Source organism: Nicotiana attenuata, chromosome 5 (assembly GCF_001879085.1).
Source record: "Nicotiana attenuata strain UT chromosome 5, NIATTr2, whole genome shotgun sequence".
Classification (NCBI taxonomy): domain Eukaryota; kingdom Viridiplantae; phylum Streptophyta; class Magnoliopsida; order Solanales; family Solanaceae; genus Nicotiana; species Nicotiana attenuata.
In genome coordinates this window covers 52,918,860-52,933,317 of record NC_031993.1, presented here as the reverse complement: position 1 = coordinate 52,933,317, position 14,458 = coordinate 52,918,860, and the positions used below count along the sequence as shown (strand labels likewise).

At 34.5% G+C, this 14,458-nt stretch overlaps 1 protein-coding gene across 1 annotated transcript; it reads left to right on the top strand.

Moving 5' to 3' along the window:
- Positions 10,375-13,246, top strand: LOC109225856. Its single transcript, XM_019390647.1, has 2 exons — positions 10,375-10,539; positions 12,583-13,246. The coding sequence occupies exons 1-2, from the start codon at positions 10,464-10,466 to the stop codon at positions 13,089-13,091; spliced, it is 585 nt and encodes a 194-aa protein (XP_019246192.1). The 5' UTR covers positions 10,375-10,463; the 3' UTR covers positions 13,092-13,246.

Here is a 14,458-nt window from a genome sequence, read left to right as displayed (position 1 = left end):
TACGGGTAGACAAGCTTTTTTTTAATCCTCTTTTTTAAAGTCATATCAAACGTTAATTATCTTTGGTATCTATCCCATATATCATTTTAAACTTCTTCATATTTACTGTATTATACATTAACACCAATTAAAGAAATGATTGACGAAAATATTGAACAAGTTCTTCGATACAGATTAAACGGTTCTCAATTCAATTTATTTGACTCATTTAGCAGATATATCACATATATGCATCAATATCTTTATAACTTGATAAGAAATCCAGGTTTGATTTTCTTCTTTTCTTAGCAATTTTGTGTACCTAGTTATGGCTGTCGATTTTTTCGTGCAAATTTCACCTTTTTAGTAATTATCTTGAATAGCATAAAGAAAAAATACAAGCTAATCCAAATAGAAGAAAGAGCAAACTTCATTTATGGCCAGCCGCTAGAAACTAATATCAGCCGCTGGCCACAAAATTGCAGTATGCATTTTATAGCCCAAAACTAATTAAAAGGCTAGCCACCGACCCAACTATCACGGACGCACAGTCCCGTCCTTCATCTAAAAATCGCTCTTCTCCAATTCCAACCCAAGTTCCAAAATAGAAAAATGAAATCTAAGATAAGAAGCAGGAAATTGAGATCTTCAATGCCGTCGTATTATACATACATAAAGCCAAGGAGCGTTGGCACAACTCAGGAACTCCAAAATCACTACTAAATCAAGACCAAACGATGCTATCTCCGATTGCAATGTGCTAGCAAATACCCAATACAGAACAAACCTCTTAGCACCAACCACAGAGGGTTTAATTTCTTGTTTCAATTTGAAGATTGCGAACCACCGTCACTATATAAATTGTGTCACTTCTTCTGGTTTCTTCTTCTCTTCCTATAACCCAAAAAAAAAAAAATCAGAAATCTCAAACAAAAAAACCAAAAAAAAAAAAACGAAAAGGGGTTAAGAGCAAAGCAAACCTCGCCCATTGTTGTTCTTGGATATGGATAGAGGTAGCTGATAAGCTTAAAGAGAGAGAGAGAGAGACTGAATTTATATAGGTGGCATTAGTGACAGACATATACTTTGCTGTTTTAGGTGGGTTTTTAGTTTATGTGGCTTTAGGATTAATGTAAGTAATGCAATTACGTTAAATTGGTGCAACGAAGAAATTAAGTGTTCTGTTTTGCTTTATTTATGCTTATTTGTCTTGCCCGTGAATTAATTTCAGTTTTAATTAGGTAACGTGTTGTTTGACGATTATTTTAATTACACAATTGTGTTTACTAATTGTGTTCAATCACTACATAATACATATACAAAATAGACTATCACTATACAAAATATATACAAAAATAGACCGTCATTATACAAAAAATATACAAAATAGACTGTCACTATACAAAAATATATACAAAATAGATGTCACTATACAAAATATATACAAAAAAAATTGTCGCTATACAAAAATATACAATATAGATGTAACTATACAAAATAGACTGTCACTATGCACTTTGAATACACAGAAGCACTCAGAATACGTTAATGATACATTTGAATACATTTCAAAATACATGATACACTCTAAATACATGGTGTGCTCACATTACACATACAAAATGTGTATATAATTTATATACACTATGTAACATATTAGAAAATACACATCTATATACAATTTTGATACATTGTTCAGACAGATTATACATTCACGATACAAAATACACTTGGGGTACACAAATATATACACTTTAGATACACAAGCACACTCGAGATAGGCTCAATATACACTAAGGATACATTGTCGAACTTAGGATACAATATATATATATATACTGCACTTNACAATATATATATATATATATATATATATATATATATATATATATATATATATATATATATATATATATATACTGCACTTCGCCTATCATTAAATCTAATATTAAATAGTATTAAAAAAAGTAAAAGTAAGAGAGAGAAAAACAAAAGGTGTTAGAATTAAAAGAATTGAAGAAAAGAAGTAAAAAAATATCGAAAGAGTAAAAAGTCAAGTGTGATAAGCACGAAAGAGAAAACAGTTTGGTGTTGGGAAGGAAAATATCTAGGGAAAGATAAAAAAGTTAGTACTAAAATTTACTTTTGTCTTTTGTATGTTGATTTTTATCCGACTGGGNATCCGATGGGCTACAATTTGATATTAATTTTATCCGACTGGACATTTTGGGTTACGTGCAAAACTTTGGGCAAATACTTTTTTTCGACGGCCATACAAGGTAGTTTTCTCTAGAAGAAATGAATCTATCAAAGAATGACCCACCCAATAAATGGAACGACCATTTAATAGAAATAAAAAATAAAATAAAAAAATATTTATTTGCATCAGAAACCTCGTACACAGAAAACAGATGAATTAAACTTCAAACAAATAATTTTTTAAATTTCACAATTAAGTATCATATATTTGAAAGAAAACAATAAAAAAATAGTTAAGTGGTGCGGAACGGTGCGGCTTGAAAATAGTAAATTATGCTATGTGGAGCGGGGTGGGAGGGGGGGTTGAAGTCTTCACGGGTTTAAGCGAGTTTGCCTCGCAACCGCACTATACCGCACCGTTTGCCATTCTTATTAACGGCCATGTGATGTTTCAAGTTCTAGTGACATATAGATTTAGAAATTATGTTATAATTTTCTCAGCTTAGATCCAGATATTGATGCAAGTTTAACCAAAAAGAAGGAAAAAGGTAACATAAATATTACGGTAACGTTATGAATACGTTGAGTTGTGGATGTTTATTCACTATTCCTACGGCTTTTTAAACAAGCTTGCAATCAAACAAGTAGCTTGCAACTAACTCATGAAAGTAGCTTGCAAGTAGCTCATGCAAAGGCGTGCAACAGCTCTCTGAAGAAGTTTGCAATTAAGCAAGCAACTTACAAGCAGCTCTGAAAAGCCTTGCAGCAACTTCCTGAGGAGCAGCAACTTCTTCAAGAGGCTTGCAACGGAAAGCCTTGCAGTAACTTCCTGAAGAGGCCTGCAATCAAGCATTAGCTTATGCAGGCATTTTATAAGTTGTTCCTTGAAAAGCCTTGCATCAACTTCCTTTCTTCTATAAATATGGAGCTAAATTAATTTATTTTGTACATTCAACAAGAATATTTTTCTCTCTCCAAATTCTTTGGCTGCATCTCTTGTCTTGTATTTTTATTACTTCATAATAAGTACTAAGAAATAATAGTAATAAGATAGTGGATTTGATGGTGACAAACTTGACAACGAGAAATTAGTGAGACTATAGTATGGTGAATCATATCTTAGTAGCAATCATAGATGAGACTTAGACCCCTAATGGAGCTTTGACCTAAGATTACTTTTAATCCATTCTCAAAAGTAATAAATTTGAATTTTATTTAACATGATTTGACACATGATATTCACAATTTCATCCGAAATTTCATAAATGACAAGAACAAATACGAGACAATTTGCAGATGACAAGATATGAGTGGATCCAAAATATAACGAAGGGGTAATATTGAGCAATTTCGGATAATATAGTTGACAACTTGGACCTTTTCCTTATATTTATTTGTAGCAAAATGGATGAAAACACTGATGAGAATGACCAAGCTAAGATTAGATGGAAACCTCATGACCAAACTAAGATTAGATGAAAATCTCAATGTCCTATAAATGCAATTAATATATTCAAATGTATCATCATTGATCATGCCCAACTATGTCTTATAAGAAGGACTAAACGGTCGTTGCAAATATAATTTGGTTTACAAGTCCGGAGTCGAATCCCGCAAAGAACTATCTGTCTAGGAAGTCCATCATTGAGAAAAGTCCTAAATTTTTTGAAAATTCTACCTACAAGAAAAAACTACTACCCGGTTCAACGAGTCATCCCTTGGAAAAGAACTTTGGCGATAGGAAAAACCAAGAGGGATTATTTCTACCTAATTTTTTTGTTTGATGTTTTTCCCAACACATAAAATAACACACCTAAAATAGCATAACAAAATCACCCAAACAGTCTCTTCACCCCACACATAAAATTGTGCATTGTCCTCAATGCACACCCATAAATACAAGAGGGTAAAAGAAACTCCCTGGTAGGCCAAAGGCTGAAGCATTAGCAGCTCATGGGGTACTCAGACTTCTCCCATACTTGGTTCTTTATGCGGGCACCCTACACTTAGTTCTAACCATCTCCATTGCTTTTGATTTCTTCCAATAGCCTTACTTTCCATGCTCCTAGAGAAATAAAAAACAACACTACAATAATAATAATACAATAATAAAAAAAAAAATAGTAAAGCTGGATTACCTCCCAACAAGCACTTGATTTAACGTCACGGCACGACGCGAACTACTTTTTGTCTCCACCTCGACCTTATGAATTGAACCTCAAGTTTTGCTTCAAGCTTATGAAAATGATCTTGGGGCGGTAAAAATTCTTGCGAGCCAAAAATTAGATAAAGTCTCATGTACTTTTTGGCTCTTGACCGAGGAGTGTCACCTTGCCTAGACGTCCTTGAAAACTTCAAAATATAAGGCTCATCTACCTCTTCCCTGGACTCCTTTTTATGCTCGTAAGGATCCATTCCCCTTTCACCATCCGAACATAATGTAGAGAAGTGTTTGGAATGAGGTCCAACACACTCAAATACATGAACTTCAAGATTTTCGACATCCTCAACATCAATCATACTAGAGTCAACTAAATTTATATCGTCAGCATCCCTGGTTGACTCTAGTATTACTTCTTCAACATTGGCATTCTCAAATTCTAGCTGGTTAGGTTGTTGGTGTTCTACTCTGACCTCCTCTATTAGCACCTCAATTTAGTATCTAATTCATGCTCTTTTTGTCTACTATCCACAATATCAGCTTGTTGAGCGTTAAATGCTTCAACTAATTGACTCACTTGTGCCTCCAGATTGCCAATAGTAGCATCTTGCCTTTGTATGTGCAGTTGTTTCTCATTATTTTATTCCACAAGGCACCTTAGCATATCCTTGATCTCTTTCATGTCATCATCCCTGGTTTCTTTGTTCCTATTAACTTCACACAAAAAAAAAAAAGAACCATCAAAGTAAGGGGTTGGGGGAAGATAAGAAATATAAGCACAACCATGAAAGTGACCATCTTGACCATCACACATATCACATACATTCCACACATAAGATTGAGTTGGTGCACATAACTCTCTCTGGGGAATATTTTTATAATTTTGCCATGGGTGGTTTTCTCCACAATATGCATAAGGAGGATTAAAAATAGAATTACCAACATCAAAACTCTCATAATTCCAAGATTCCACGTTTTAAAATCAACAAGTAAAACAAAAATAAGAAAATCAAATATAAAAAATAAAAATAAAAGTTCAAACTTGAAACCTAGCAATATGTACACCTACAGCTATACCATTAGTTCCCCGGCAACGGCGCCAAAATTTTATTACGCCCAACTATGCCTTATAAAAAGGACTAAGCGGTCGTTGCAAATATAATTCGATTTACAAGTCCGGAGTCGAATCCCACAGAGAACTAAAGCTTACCTACAGTTGTTCAATATCGCTAAGAAACACAAGTCCAAACAATTTCCTAATTGTAAAGATTGTGATTCTTATTTTAAACTAATTAACTAGAAACTATTAAAAGCAGTAAAATTATTAACTAAGGAGACTAAGAGTTAGAGACAAGATTAAGGAGGTCTATAGTTATGATTTTTCCAATTACCGGAATCCTTCCCGCTAAGTCTTCTATAATTTCGCCTATGTATTCTTTGCCGATCGTGAGTACTTTGGGTGTTGTAGCTCTATCTTGAGCAACTATCACAAATTACTAGACATATTCTCTCGCACTACGCTAAATAGGCACAGTCAATTGATGGCCATTCAATCAACAGCAACAAACACGTAGTTGAACAAGTAGAGAAATCCAACGGCTTAATTATATAAAAATATAACAAGAATTCACCCTACAAAAAGTTTCATCAAAACCCTAGATAACAAATTAGCTATTCATAATAGTATACAAAACTACAATACTAGAATTCATAACCAATAATGGAAATAAAGGAAGAAAGAGGGAAAACCGTGAAGTTGAATCCTTCTCCTTCTTGCTCCTAGCGTGTTCTCGCCTACCTAAAGTGTTCTCTCCTTCTTGTTTGGGCCGAAATTGCTTATTTTAGTTCGGATTGGGAAAGTTGCATTTATCTGCCCCGGTCCCGGTCTGGCGAAGTTACTCTCACTTTGCTGTCCGGGACTTTCCTGTTTTCTTTTGCTTCGGTCCCGGTCTGGCGAAGTGAGCCTCGCTTCGCTGTCCGGGACTTTTCTCTTCAGCTCTTTACCGATCTTTCTCCCATTTGATCCTTTTCCGCGCAAGTTATTCCTACACATAAGAAACACGTAATGAGCATATTTTTACTTCAGAACCATGTGTTCTCCCGCAACTCACATGAGAAATAATATATAAACATACTTAGAAAACAATCATTTTCATCATTTATCAATCATAAATAAACCATATGATGCAACATATATTGTTTTAAGGTACATAAAATTAGAGAATTTCATGAGTGACTCATTCAAAACAATATTTAAAGATCAAGTATATAATAAGAATGAATTTGCAACTTCGAACAAAAGAAAATTTTGACTTCTTTGATAACAGTGTCTTCTAGGTTTACAGTGTTCTACTGCAAGTGCCATATTAGCATATTGGGTCAAACTTAAACGGATTAAAATAGATTGTATTAACGAACCGCAAACGTCTTATTGCTTAAATTCTAGGGAAAAATAATTTTATTATCTGCTTTGATCAAAATGGAATGGGTCAAGAATCAAGATGGGTTGCGGAGGTTAAAATAGTACGGGCTAGCAAGTTTTCGGATCGGTAATTGAAAAATAGTCAGCATTTGCAAAGTCATTAAAAAATAGCCACTATTTGCTGCAATCCAGAAAGTTCCGGCATAATATACTAGAGATTGGAGCATCTGTGTATGAACTTCCAGCATATTATGCTGAACTCCAGTACACAAAAAGTTCAGCATAATATACTGGAGAATGGAGCACCTGTGTATGACCTTCCATCATATTATGTTGGAACTCAAGCACATTTGAAACTCAAGCATGTTATGCTGGAAGTTCACGTGTAAAAAATTCGAACTCTAGCATATTATACTGGAATATTTTCCGAATTTTGAATAGTATTTTTGTTCAGATTTATCTTTACATGAAAAGTGGCTAAATTTCGATTACTTTTGAAACAGTGGCCATTTTTTAATTACTATTTGTAAATCTGAATTTTTGAATTTCACTGTTGTTGAGGAGGGGTCATAACCCAACTCTCTCCAAACAAAAAAGCATTTTCTTTTTTCTATTTTGTGTAATTTGAATTGCTAAAAAATAATGTGTTTATATACTTAAAATAAAATTATATCATGCGTTATAAATATTTATACATTCTTTTTTCCTTGTATTTTTTCGAAACTCTCTAATGAGTACTCAGTCCAAATTGACCCAACTTTGATCGCGTTGATTTAGGACCCGTTTAGCCATATGTTTTGCTAAAATATATTTGGGATTTTTTTTTTGCCAAATACATATTTGTTCATAAATTTTATCCATATTTTGTCAAATTACTAAAACCCAAATTCCAAACCAGCTCAAGAGCTGGTTTTGGCCCAAAATATTACATTACAGTTTTTAAAAATTGCCCCAAACTTTTGTATTTTATAAAGGCGAAATGGCTTCCTGGCCCCTTAAACTTGTAGGGCTTTCGAAAACCGATACATGAACTTTGGATTTTTTCATTTGAACACCTCTACTTGAGAAAATGTCTACTAATAAGCACCTTTGACCGTTGACTATGCTTATGTGGCAATATTATAGCTGATGCGGCCAATTGCGTGTTAATCACAGATATTAAGCGCGTGAATATGATAAATAATTAAAAAAAAGATAAATAATTAATTTTAAAAAATAAAAAAATTCGTCGGGCCAGATTTAGATAAAAGCTACCCCCTCCCTTTATCTTTTTCTTCCTTTCCCATCTTTTGCTTTTTATTCTTAGTTAAAGCCATAACCAAAATTTTGATAAATCAAACTCAAAACCTACATATTCAACCTACATATCTGACTATTCTTCAATTTTTAACCATCAATCACACTCAAAAACTTCATATTAGAGAAAAATCAACATCCATTATCATAAAATAAATTCATTGGATCAAGGAAGATGGAAGAGATCGGGACTGATTTTCGGAGTAAGAATGGGTAATAAGAAATTGAAAAGCAATAGTGTTCGCTGCTTTTTGATTTGTTAAAATTTTTTGCTGATTTGCTAGAAAAAATCGGGTCAGATTTCAATCATGGTAAAAGTTATTCGCCGCTTCTTGATTTCTCTCTCTCTGATTTTTGGGGGTGGTGATTTTTGTCTCTGAGTTTGTGATTTTTTCTCTATGATTTTTGGTGGTAAAAGGTTGGACTTGAAGGTTTTGCATATGGTTCTTATTTTGTAGGTGAGAAGATGATAAACAGTGGAAGTGAAAAGTATTAGGTGGGAGAGAGAAAAAACAATCACTGGAGATATTTGACCGGTAAATCTGGAGGTTTTCAGGTCATTTTTCAATTCGGGAATGTTTTTCTGGCGGGTTTTGAGGGAGTGGAAGGGTTATGTGCAGAAAAAATTAATTTGACAAAAGAAAAAGAAAAAAAAAGAAGTGGGACCTTGAACATACAGGTGGCCACAAATGTGAATGAATGGAAGATGTGGCTATATAAAATATTAAATTAAATCCATGTCAGCAGCGATTGAACAACACACACCATGACAAGTGTTTATTAGTAGATATTTTCTTAAGTAGAGGTGTTCAAATGGGAAAATCCAAAGTTTATGTATCGGCTTTCAAAAGCCCTACAAGTTTAAGTGGCCAGAAAATCATTACGCCTTTTATAAAAGAGTCCACCATTTATTATTTTGTAACAATGTTACTTCGTCTTCTCGGTCATCTGATATTTATTATAAAAATAATAATTTTGTGCCAAATTTGTTTATGTTCAGGACTATGGTTTGCGATAATATAATGAATATTATTGATCAAGTGTTGGATATGTGTGATAGTTTTTAGAACTTGTGGGTATAAGTCATGTTTCATATTTTTTTTCTAAAAAAAAAGTGAAATATATTTTGAAAATTGATGTACAAAAACATTTTCATCTTTAAACCAAAATTAAATTTTTCAAAATAAATTTGGTAATCTTGGATCAAACACTAGCTTAATTGTTTGCAGTGACTTGAATAGTAAATTAAGAAACCTAGAAAATAGGGGTGAGCATCGGCCGGTTCGGTTCGGTTATGAATATTATCGGTTTTGCCTATCGGTTATCAGTTTACAAATATCATAACCCGATAACCAAACTGATAAGATATTGGTTATCAGTTATTTGTTAATCGGTTATCGATCATTATCGGTTCGGTTATCGGTTTAACCGATAAGATAAAACAACTAAAGCAGGTTCGCAATGTATAAAATAGTTTCGGTATAAAACTGTTTTGCTAAAATAGTTTTATAATATTTTAAGAACTGTTTTGCTAAAACTCTTTTCAGAACTGTTCTATTTCACAAGAATTTAAATTTACTGCAATATCCAATAAAATAAACATTAACCAAAGTTTCTATCTTTCATTCTTCAACCCAAAAAATATAAACAAAAATCCCAATATCAGTCAGTGACGAAAAAATAAAATATCAGTCATATTTTTACTTCGACACTTTTTGCAAATACAAGGGATCTAAATGAATAACAAATACACGACAAATCTCACTTCAGCTTTCAAACAAACTAAGAAAAGTTCAGAGCCAGAATGCTTTTAAACAAACTAAGAGAAAGATGAAGATGAAGCAACTAAAAACTTACACGAAGAATCAAGATGAAGCTGAAGAATGCGGCTGAGAAATGCGACTGAAGAGTGAAGAAGATGCGACTGAAGAATCTGATGCATCTGAGAAATGAAGTGAAGATGCGACTGAAGAGTGAAAGAAAGAAGCTGAGAAATGCGACTGACGCCGGCCTGAGTCTTGACAGGCTGACTGGTGAGGGCGTGAGGCGGAGAAACTGAGAAAGAATAGGGAAATCAAAGAGTGAACTATGAAGTATGAATTATGAAACCCTAGTATGTATATACTTAAGGGTAAACTAGTAAATTAGTTAATCCTTATTGGGTTATCGGTTTTACCCAATAACAGAATTGCCAAACCGAGCCTGAACCGATAACCCAATAAAAAAAACATTTAAACCGTTGCCGAACCGTTAATCCAATAACCCAATAAATAATTAATGGTTCCGATTATAGGTTTTACCTTTCATGTATGCCCACCCCTACTAGAAAACCCTGAACCACCAAAGTGCAAAAATCCTATATATTTTGGGGGTGCAGAAGCTTGGTGAACAAAGGTAGAAATTGCGATGGCGGCTCGGCAAATTCAGAGGCGAATTCTGAGTCTTCTCGCTACTAAGCAGCCTCAAACCTACATCTCTAAAGGTATGCGTCCCCTCTAGATTTTACACAGAGCCCCAATTCATGGACTATGGCATAGTTTGGGAACCTGTAAGAATTTGCATATAACTTCTCATTTTTACTCCAATATTCTTCGCAATTAATATACGCCCAGAAATATATATATATATATATATATATATATATATATATATATATATATATATATAAATAGCCTAAGCTAGGGAGGTATAGAGGCAAAGGGCAATCAATATGAGGTATCATTTGAATTCATGCTTTGATATCTTAATTATTCTATGATTGAGGTTTTGGATGTCTGAAACTGAAAGCCAATGTTATTTATTAAAAGCCCTTTAGAAGAACCGACGGTTCATGGGTCTTGAAGCAAAAGGGGAGAAGTGAAGTGCACAATTTAGGGAAATTTAGCAAACATATATAATCAAATGGTAATTGAAATCATTAATCTCAGCATTCTGTATAAAATAATGCTGATATTAATCCAACTCATCAAAGCTGATATTTAAAGAACCTGGTGCTCCTCATTTGGATTATCTCGTGCATCATTGTTTGAAGTGCACATGTCTCTGTAGCTTCATGACTCATGAAGCAGCGATACCCCCTCACTTCACATTGCTTCATTGCTTTAAGCGACAAAGTGATAGTTTCTAATAACATTGGTGAAAGCATTGGGGATTTGGATTTGAAGAGAAGCATAGAACTTAGTTTTATGGATGATTTCTGAATTGCAAATAATTTGAGATAGTGTTGATTTAGCAATCCGGAAGAGTCAGGGTACTTGAGATTGCCTAGGGGTTAAGCTCGAAGGCGTTGATATTCTTCAGCCGACCTTCCACATACGATTTCACCACCAACTTCCACGAGTGAGATTCTTGACTAATGCAGCTGATTATGTGTATCCATTCTTCAGTCTTCTTCTCATACGCAAGATAAAATGAATTCGTGTGGCATGCGCACTGTAAAATCAAACCTGAGCATCATGAGAAGATATCCTGAGATATTGAAGAGTTTTGACTATCTTGTTATAAATCCAGCATCCAAATTAAAGTTCCTTATTGCTTTTCCTCTGCGCTTGCTTAGAGAACTTGAAATATCTGTTGAGATTAGGTTCTAGTCAAAATAAGGAACATTTGCTTTAAGAAAGTATAACACACAGGAAGTACTTGGGTAGACAACTCAATGTTAAACTTGGGGAGTTTCTCTATCCATAATTGGTATGTTAATCTGTCAAGAAACTTTCAGAGTGACCTATGAGTAAGCGGTGATTTTTTGACTAGCTGTTGTTTGAAATGTCATGTGCATTCAATTCATGATTTTGGGGGTTATTTCTGAGGGAAGTAGCCTCGTATAATCTGGAGAATTCCATGTGGCCATTTTCGGCTATGTGAGATTATCTAATAGTTGTCATATGTGAAGGAGAGGAGTTTCGTTATTCTTTTTCTTCTTAGAATGGTAATTGCTGCAATTGCCCTTGGTCAGCTTTTGTGTTCACGGATCTGAAAAAATGCAGTATTGACAATCATAAAGTTTCACACGCCATTAAGTTGTATAGCTTATAAAAAAAAAGCATCACTAAGTTGTATATGATTGTGAATCAGTGAAATGAAATACCACCCTGCTATCTGGTGAAAGGACATGTTTCTTTTGGCCCGGGGCTATTTAGGAAGCGGGGTAACTGTTCTGGCTATGAGCATTGAGGAGAGTGACGAAAGCTACTTTTTCTCTAAAAGAGTTTGCCTTTCCTACTTTTTTTTAATAGTTGTGAATACTGCCGTTTGTTCTACTGATTGATATAGTAACTAGGGTAACATGGCCTTTTCTTTTCAAGTTACAAAGAATCACCCAAGTATTGGTATTTTCTTATATAAACTTCTGTCTCTCTCTCACTCTCTCTCTCTGGTATTATTGAGAACATCAGGCTATTACTCTTTTGGGGGAAGGCCCCCCTAAACTTGCATAAGCAGCTTACTACCATGCTTTGGGACAAACTTCTCTTATATCGAGAGTTTTTTGTTATTGAGGTTCTACCGTGTTTCTAAATTATTCCAGGATCAGGATGGCATTCTGTTTCTCCTGCGAGGTCATTTTTTGGCACGGACAAAATATGTTCAAGAAGGTGCTTTCAAACAGTTGCAGAAACCGCCAAGCAGGCTGTTGGAGTAGGGGAAGTTAGTAAAAATTGTGATTCTGCTGCTACAGCTGTCTCTAGTATCAAGAATGAGACCACATACAACAAGTACACCGTGCAATCTAATCTGAAAATCTCCCCCAGGCATGATATGGTGATGGTCTTCACATGCAAAGTATGCGAGACCAGATCAATGAAAACAACTTGCCGTGAGTCATACGAGAAAGGTGTAGTGGTGGCTAGATGTGATGGTTGTAACAACTTACACCTGATGGCTGATCGACTCGGGTGGTTTGGAGAACCTAGTAGCGTGGAAGACTTCCTGGCTGCTCGTGGAGAGGAAGTGAAAAAGGGTTGTGCTGAAACTTTAAGTTTCACGCCCGAAGATCTAGCGGGGAAGAAGAACCTGGAAGAAATTGGGGAGAAGTAGAATCCAAATTTTAGATTTAGGATTTGTAGTGTAAAGTTGGCTAGAATTGAAGTTGATTCTGTAATAAAGTCGAGCAACCCATCTTTAAGCTTAAATTTCGTCTATACTTTGATTTATAAGGAATAGAATGGAGAATTCATTGACTTTCAGTTTCAGTTATATGGTCAGGTGATTGCTCTATATGTAGGAAGATACTTGTTACGTTTTTCGTGTTGAGCGGCGAGGAGAGGGAAGCACATGGTTTTAAATTTACATACCCAATTATTCATGCTCTTGCTTAACATGTCTCTAAGCAATTACTCCTTCCGTTCCATTTCGTGTCATTCTTTCATGTTTTTTTTTTCCTGTCAAATGACATATTTTTAAAGTTACACAAATGTATGGCATGTTTTAGATCGCTAGTTTTAAAAAGGAATTTTTACCTCCTATAGCAAAGGTTAACACCATATTTATTTTAAATAAATACTATTAAAAAAAATTATATTCTATAGATACCTTTTAATGTTTATAGCAAAATATCTAATTTTGGTTACCTCCTACCCCTAAGCCACTAAATACGTTATTCAGTTACAATATTTTCTTTCTCTCTATACTTTGATACATGTCATTCTCTTCCTCAATCTAATTCATTCTCTCGGCCGCACCACCTTCTTTCCCCCAGAAAAATGTCGTGTGCATCATCATATGTCGATGGTTCTTCATCATCATGCCTCCTCCTCCTGTGGCGTTATTCATGGCAACTGATGGCGGCGCCATCATAGCCATTCCATGCATATGGCCGCCGTTGTTCATTTCTTTTTTGCCCTATTCTTGGATTTTATGGAAGCTCAAAACTTCTCTTTATTGCACCCATAAAAATCCATCTAAACCACAAGAAAAAAAGGGAAAAAAGTTTTTTTTAATCAATTTCCTCCCTTTCCTGAATCTACTGACATATTAGACGTAATATCAAGAATTCAATAATGGAGTGGCGTCCGTTTGATGTCACTGTGATCTCCGCCGCAGGCATAAAAATGTCAATTAATTCTCCAAAATGGATGTTTACGTCGAAGTTTCAATCGTGGGTTATGCCAAGAACACAAAGATTCACGAAAGAGTTGAGGGTTTTTGCTCGACGGCGGATTCGCCGGAAATTAGGGTTTGTCCTTGAACAAAGACCACGGAGTTTGGGGCTGAGCAACTTGATTTTCTGTTAATATATTTTAATGTTTTTTTCAACGTATCACGCTGTATTTTCATGTATTTCATTGTATTCATTGTCTTTTTTTTCCATTGTAATTCAATGTATCTCGTTGTATTCCATGTATTTCATTGTATTCACTGTCTCGCTATATGCCATGAATGTACTCATTATATTTTTTTTAATT